The 7568-nt window shown below is 38.5% G+C and overlaps 1 protein-coding gene across 1 annotated transcript; it reads right to left on the bottom strand.

Moving 5' to 3' along the window:
* Positions 1-3954: 3954 nt before the first annotated feature.
* LOC109801467 (coiled-coil protein) lies at positions 3955-7347 on the bottom strand. Its single transcript, XM_020362541.3, has 6 exons — positions 7072-7347; positions 6457-6584; positions 6092-6195; positions 5856-5943; positions 5646-5707; positions 3955-4469 (listed from the first exon to the last, which is right to left on the bottom strand). The coding sequence occupies exons 1-6, from the start codon at positions 7182-7184 to the stop codon at positions 4317-4319; spliced, it is 648 nt and encodes a 215-aa protein (XP_020218130.1). The 5' UTR covers positions 7185-7347; the 3' UTR covers positions 3955-4316.
* Positions 7348-7568: the final 221 nt, after the last annotated feature.

The following is a 7568-nucleotide window of genomic DNA, read 5'->3' as shown; positions in this document are numbered from 1 at the left end:
AAGGTTCGAATTCGACCTTGGTTAAGAAAATGTGATCTCAAGGTTTGGACTCGACCTTGGCATATCAAGGTTCGAACTCGACCTTGGTTAAGAAAATATGATCTCAAGGTTCGGACTCGACCTTGGCATATCAAGGTTCAGACTCGACCTTGGCATATCAAGGTTCGAACTCGACCTTGGCATCAAGGTTCGGATTCGACCTTGGCAACGTAATTTGTATTTGAAGGTTCGAACCCGACTTTAACATCAAGGTTCGAACTCGACCTTGGCAAGTCGTCATGGTTAATGTGCCAATACCGAAAATGTATGGGAATGGAGTTGCTTTGTTGATTTATTTCTGAGGGGTGCCTCGTTAAAACCTTCCTTGGCCAAAAACCTTTTTCTTTAGTGGGAAAAAAGGCTGAGGAGGAAAAAGAGTACATCCCCTGAATTTACAAGTTAAGAGAAATAAAATTCGAGGTGGGTGGAATTCCAAGTTCCAAATTTTCCTTTGGAGGGGTCTGTTCTTGCTTCTCCCCGTAATCGCCAAACAAGATTGCCAACTTTAAATGTTCGTGGCCTGACCTTGGTCTTGCTTTCCTTATGGTTTGTCGCGAATTGCCTTGCGAAACTCGGCATGCTCCTCCATCTGGATGTACCCTGCAGCGTGAGCTCGGAGCTCGTCCATGTCGGGAGGAGGTCGTCGGCAAAGGCTGTTGACGAAAGGTCCTGGCTTCAACGCCATGAGCATGGAGTGCAGTGCGACCTCGGGGTTTAAGTTGCGGATTTTGACGGAGATGCCAGCGAAGCGCTCCATGAATGCCCTTAATGGTTCGTCGTCGCCCTGTCTAAGGATGGCCAACGCGGAGGATGTGATGTGATGAGGTCGGCTCGTTGCGTATTGCGCTGTGAACTGTCTAACCAGGGTGCCGAAGCTGTGAATTGACTCGGCAAGTAGCTGGGTGTACCAGTTGAGCGCGGCCCCTTTGAGCGAGGTCGGAAATACCCTACACAGAATAACATCGTTATTGGTGTAGAGGTTTACCTGTGTGGTGTACAGGTTGATGTGCTCGTCTGGGTCTGTCGTGCCGTCGTAGCGGTCAAGGTGGAGAGGCTTCCATCCGAGAGGGAATGGAGTCTCCATAATGCCATCCACAAAAAGGATGACGGCGGAAGGTTGGTTGATCCCTTGCGACATGAGTAGGAGCATTGCTGACCTCATGAGCCAATTTGTGTGTCGGTGCATGAGATCGATGTGTGGCAGGCTTTGGAGTCGGTGTCCTATGCGCTATTGGCGGTTGAGAAACGGAGTGCCCCTCTTCCTCGTTTAGGTGACTCGGTTGAGGGGGTTGATCAGAGGTGCGCCGTGGTAGCTGAGCGCGGATACGCTCATTCTCGGCGCGCAGCGCCGCTAGGTCTGCTTCATTGGCGGTTTGCATCGCGGCTAGGTCAGTTTCGTGCTTGGCACGCATGTTTTGCAGATCGGCGGTGTGTTGCTGCCGCATCTGCTCGACCTGCTCGATCAGCCTTCTCAATGCTGCTTCGTTGTCCATGGTAGTTGCGTGATCTAGGTCGTCTGTTGCGCGTCTGCTATGGCTTCTGGTAAAAACCATAAGAGTGGCCGATAAGAGCTGTCTTGATCGGCCCCACGGTGGGCGCCAAATGTTCTTACCAGAAATCTGCTGTAGAGATGATCCTCCGAGTAAGATTGGTGAGCCTCCTTCGCTGGTACGCTTGATGCTCCAAGATGGGGGTGGTACCTGCAAAAGAGACTCCGATGCTAAAGTTAGTGTTTATGGGTGTATGAGTCTCGTATAAGTAATGCACGTACCTTTGTGTGTATTAGGATTTTGTTGGGCCTTGGGCCCGAGATCAGTTTATGACCTAATTAGATAGCGAGCCGATGTCGCCTAGCGCGTGTCTGAGGTCACTCCGCGCTGTGATGCCGAGCTCAAGCTCGGCATAGCAGTACGGATAGTACACAAGGAAAACTTAGGTTTCGGGTGGTTCGAAACTTTCTGCTCACGCCTAACTTGAACTCTAAATTTAAACAAAAGTTCTACCATATCAATGGGAGTAACACTATCGAATATAATGGAATCAGAAAATAGGAAGTATTTATCTTATCCTATTACTTCATACATACATACCATAGTAGTCAATCCCGGATAGCGGAGCGGAGCGGTCGACCCTAAAAATGGGATAGCGGGATGACGCGGAGTGGGATAACCGCTATTTTAATATTAATTTATATATATATATATATAAAATAATTAAATATATATATATATAAGCTAAAAAAACAAAAAAATAACTCTAAATTCATGCATTAAACATTTTTAATAATTAAAAGTTCATAGTACTCAAACAATACATAATATAAAATGTCTCCAAAACAAAATGCTAAATTAAAAAAATTTGTTGAATTAATTTTAATCAGAAGAAAAAATATGCTAAATTAAATTTAATCAGAAATTAAAAATAAAATTTGCTGAATTAAATTTAATTAGAAATTAAAAATAAAATCTACTTAATTAAATTTATTCAGAAATTAAAAATAAAACCTGTTGAATTAAATATAATCAAAAATCAAAAATAAAATCAGCTGAATTTAATTCAATCAGAAATTAAAAATAAAATTTGCTAAGTTAAATTTAATCAGAAATTAAAAATAAAATTTTCTGAATTAAATTTAATCAGAAATTAAAAATAAAATCAGCTGAATTAAATTTAATCAGAAATTAAAAATAAAATTTGCTAAATTAAATTTAATCAGAAATTAAAAATAAAATTTATTGAATTAAATTTAATAAAAAATTAAAAATAAAATTCTGTTGCATAAACTAAAAAGAGAGAAGACATAAGATTGGAAAGCAGACATGAGCGGAGGGAGGCGCGTCGAAGGTGGAGGCACATCAGAGCTGGAGTTCATCGTGGAACTAGAGGACTGCGCGTCCGCAATCATCCTCAACGAAGAAGAAACAATCGTTCGAGAGAGAGAGAAAGGAGAGGGAGTGCGAGAACTGAGAAGTGGTTCCGCGAAAGGGAGAGGGGAGCATTAGGGCACAAAAAGCCCAATTGAAAAGACAGACTTACTCTTAAAGAAGGGTATGTCGAAATCGCGCCGCGATTCCGCGATTTTTCGCCGCTCCACTCCACCATCAACGGCCGCGACACACATCCACCACGCGACAGCAGCAAGATTGCATGGTCAGGCTGCTCAGCTCTAGAGCGCCGCGATAGCAGCCGCTCCGCCCTCTATTAACTACTATGATACATACACACACGTATCTCGGTCATTATTGTATGGAACTGTAAATATGTCTCTAAAATGTAATCGTGTAACCATTTTAACCTCTTAATCAAAATTGATACTTGAACTTACAAATGAAGCTTTCAAACAAACAAAATATCATCGTGCTGTTTCACGAGTTTATCGTACCATGAAGAAGCTTACAGACGGTAGCAGATATTACAGCGCTTGCACGTTTGTTTATATGCAAATCTTACAATATATGGTTTCACCAAATAGGTGTTCCATCATTAGTCTTAATATCAACAAGTTTGTTATAGAGACTCGGAAATAGTTCCAATCAGGTAGTATTATTCATTGTAAAAGGAGCTACTAGAGTTCTCACAACAAAGGAATGCGTAAACCAGAGCCTAGGACTCTACAGAGATACTCCCCTAACCATCACAATAAGAAATGTCCAAAAACTAAATATTCTCTTCCTTCCCAGCTGCTTCTAAAACCCTGCTGCTTAACAGAATCTCACCCTGTGGGTCAGTAACTCTCCCCTGACCCTATTTTCTTCCTTCGGGAGTATACCCTCCATATTATGGGCCTTTTTGGACTCAAGTCCAGCACTTTATCCATTTGCTGCTCTTATCTGATTTTGGGCCCAAGAGTCTTATCAGTCTGCCAGTACCATAAACACTACATGATGTCCCCAATAATTTCTCAACCAGTGAACATCAAACAAAAAAGTGCAACAAAATTCATTCAAAACAGGACAAGCGTAACCTACCATGACAGATATACCAAGTCATTTCAGTTTTTGACTCGACTGAGAACATTAAAATGGAAAAAAAGTCTCAAACAATGTCATCGATAAGGTACATTGGCCTTACCAGGAACACGGTCCAATCACTACATCTCCCCCCCACCCCCCTCTTTTCCCCCCATCCCTCAATCATAATTGTGTACACACTACTTGGTTTCCTCAACCAAGATAATGCAGCTTCAAATTCCAGTAGTAGGGTTATTTAATCGATATAAATCTTCCAGGTAGCAAGTTGGCCACCAGTCATCTGCCTATAACCCAATGATCAAATGATTACATGAAATCTTCCTCCAGTTCCTGCAAGGATTTGCTTCCTGATGCAATATCTTTGTTGGATGTCATGTTTTCTGCGACCATCAAACCCTTGTAGCTCCTAAGTTCCGCTTGTCTTTCCTTTTCAAGTCTTTCCATTTCCTCACGGCGTTTCTGGATGGAGAAACATGTAGGTAAATAATATATAAAAACGTTTTCACATTTATTCAGGCATTCTGTCATGCAGATTGAACAATAAACCAAGCAAGAAGACACGAAGATGAGTTATCAATTAAAGCGCACTAATTAAATTTCACATATGCTAAACCTCAAAGTGAACCTTTCATTTTTATCATACAAATTTGGCAGTCAGTCATCCCAGAAACCTTGGATTAGATCCTCTAATTCTTAACCAAGTTCACAAACAGAAAATACTTAAGGGTAACAAGGTACAAAGTGACTCCAAGCAAAATTATTACAATCTTATGCTTCATGATTTGATAACATTTGGCAATCTGTGCATTTCTATCATCAATGATCATACAATTCAACAATTCGTTTCTTTTTACTCTTTCCACCATTACTCACAAAAAAAATTAAAAAGTCATAAACTTAATTGTTAAATGAAAGGAATTGAAGGAACATTTCTAAACTAATCCTATTTGATTATTCCACTACTTTATTTGTCCCTCACCCATTCAATGCATGCACTCTAATTGGTTAACTTAATTGCTTCGTTTCCATTCTTCAATGACAATGGTTTCACAAACTTAGATATAACTAATAATTTTGTTCTATAAGGCTTATGGTTAAATAGTTTAATTTCTTTGTAGTTGAAATTTTTTACGTAGAGCACTATATATCATCTATATAATATGATATATTTGAAGTATTTTATCATTGTCACTGAATCTTAAGATTCGATATAAATTATGGTTCATTATCAACCTGATGCTACACAATATGAATCTTGATTTGCTAATCTTGACTCAAAGAACTCAAGCAGTGGATGAGGTCAAACTAGAAGAAAAAATAGAAAACTATACAACATAATGGTATGCAACATGGTGGTTTATAAGTTCAATTTTGATGCTGCATCAGTATTAAAAATCTGTTGATATGATAACAAATCATCTAATGATATTAAATATACTAAAAAGTACATGAGGTGGATTGGATGGAAGTGAAAAACATTTTTGCAGTGACAATGCATCAAAATTAAAGTATACTATTAGATCCAAATCTATACAGCGCAATCTACTACTGAGCATAGATAACAAGGACATTGACAGCAATGAATAGGTTGTGCATGAATTAAGAAAAGAAAAAGAACAATCCAGCAGTACTCACCTTTTCTCTCAGTTGTTGTTTTCTCTCGGCTCTTTCAGCTGCATTAACTGCTTCTCGCTCAGCTGCAGCACATGTAACCATACATAAATAAGTCAAATCAAAATTGTAAGCATATTATGCTTGAGACAACATAATGATTAATGGGTAAATGGCTAGGTATGATAAGTGATAACCCAAAAAAAACATACTAATTCTATAATTATTAAGTACCTTTCAAATCAGGTTTCCTTTCCACTTTTGTCTTGTTTAGCCTGTTAACAATCTCATTTATCCGCTTCTCAACTCTCACAGTTCGAACCTAGAATGCATGAAAACCAGAAAGTGATACTAAAAAAATGGAACCTCAGGCATTCATCTACCCACCCACTGAAAAAAAAGGGCAAAAGATAAAGAACTGAAAAAACAGAAAGAATATGCAAAAAAAATCCAAGAGTAAAAAGATTCACCATTTTTGGGTTGTGAAAACCAACTTGACCAACGTCCATTGAAGCTGTTTTCTTTAAGTTAGACCAGGGAGTGTAAACAACATCAATATTGTTCACTTTATTTCCTGCCATGAATAAAGGACAAGGATAAGACACACAAAAAATTAGTAATTGGAAGGAAATATATGCATGTGAATTAATAACTGCAAACATATATGTATATTGAAACCTAGTAGGAGAGCTAGACTTTCAGACTTCTAAATGTAAACATAACTAAAGAAACCAAAATAAGGGTGACATGGCGTGCTATTTATAAGCTTTGCAAGGATACATAAAATTGGCATTTAAATCTAATAAACCAGAGAAATAATCAATCAGGTTTCTACCTTGAATTGAATTTGCTTTGACAAGCTGAGCACAATCTTCCAGTAAACCCTCACTCATGCCATCAATAGTCTGGCCCCTGTGCAGCCTGACATAGACATGGGCTGAGGACATTTTATCAACATGGAACCTACAACACACATAAATTATCATTAAAGAACCTCAGAGAAAGCATAAATAATAGTCCAACTATCCAAGCAAACATCAAATCAAAACAAAATATAATGAAGCCATAATTCCAGGCAACGAACTTATCAAAAATGTATGAAGAAACTTATATCTTCCAGACACACATCACATCCCAAAAGTTGATTCGGTTGCTTCTTATATACGAAAACAACTCAACTTAGTCACACAAAATAAAGATAGAGTTCCTCTGACAACAGAATTGTTGAATCACAATTCTGAAGAAACCTACCTATTGCACAATAAGATTAACAACCGAATTAATAATTATTCACTTTTAGCTTTCTAAGCGGTTCAAAACACGAAACAACACGTAAACCCTTGCTAGGTGTCTGATAATAAAATAAAATGGCGTTCGAGACATAGGTCATACGTATAATGAGTCGATGCAGAGAAATTAGGGAATGGGAAGATAGAAAAATTAGGGTTACCAGATGTCTTCGGGAAAACCGTATTTGATGAGTTCCTCGTTCTCGAACTTGTCGAGGCCCATGAAGATGGTGTAATCGCCGGCTTCAGGGCGCGCTTTGAAGTAGAACACCATGGCGTTGCGTGGGCTTAACGCAGAGGAGAAGAAAGGGGGCTAGGGTTCTAGGACCTGTCCTTTCTTCGACACAATCAAAATTGGGGGATTGCTTTTGCTATCCGAATCGCTGCGTAAATCATAATCACGGACACCGAATCTTCCCTCTGCTCATTTATTAAAGCCAAATACGCCTTTTCGTGGGGTACAAATACAAAACCTGCTTCGCAATTTTTAGGTTTTAATAAAATGCAAACAAATTAAAAATAAATAAATAAATAAATAAAAAGTGTGTATATAATGTGAAATTTTATCTAAGGAATATATTTTTTTTTCACATTAGTTTTCACTTTTTTATATATTATTATATCTTTTTATTTAAAAAAAAATAAAAAAAATTAATCT

Source organism: Cajanus cajan, chromosome 6, assembly GCF_000230855.2.
Source record: "Cajanus cajan strain Asha chromosome 6, NIPB_CcT2T_4, whole genome shotgun sequence".
In the NCBI taxonomy this organism is placed as follows: Eukaryota; Viridiplantae; Streptophyta; class Magnoliopsida; order Fabales; family Fabaceae; genus Cajanus; species Cajanus cajan.
The sequence above is the reverse complement of the archived record's forward strand: the minus strand, read 5'-3'. Positions and strand labels throughout refer to the sequence as shown.

What these genes read in the sequence shown, in the direction of transcription:
- LOC109801467 (XM_020362541.3), bottom strand. Translation starts at nt 7,184, where the DNA reads ATGGTGTTCTACTTCAAAGCGCGCCCTGAAGCCGGCGATTACACCATC. An exon ending in GTTTTCACAACCCAAAAATG is followed by an intron (nt 5,944 to 6,091) that starts GTGAATCTTTTT and finishes CATGCATTCTAG; the next exon opens with GTTCGAACTGTGAGAGTTGA. An exon ending in AACAACAACTGAGAGAAAAG is followed by an intron (nt 4,470 to 5,645) that starts GTGAGTACTGCT and finishes TTCTCCATCCAG; the next exon opens with AAACGCCGTGAGGAAATGGA.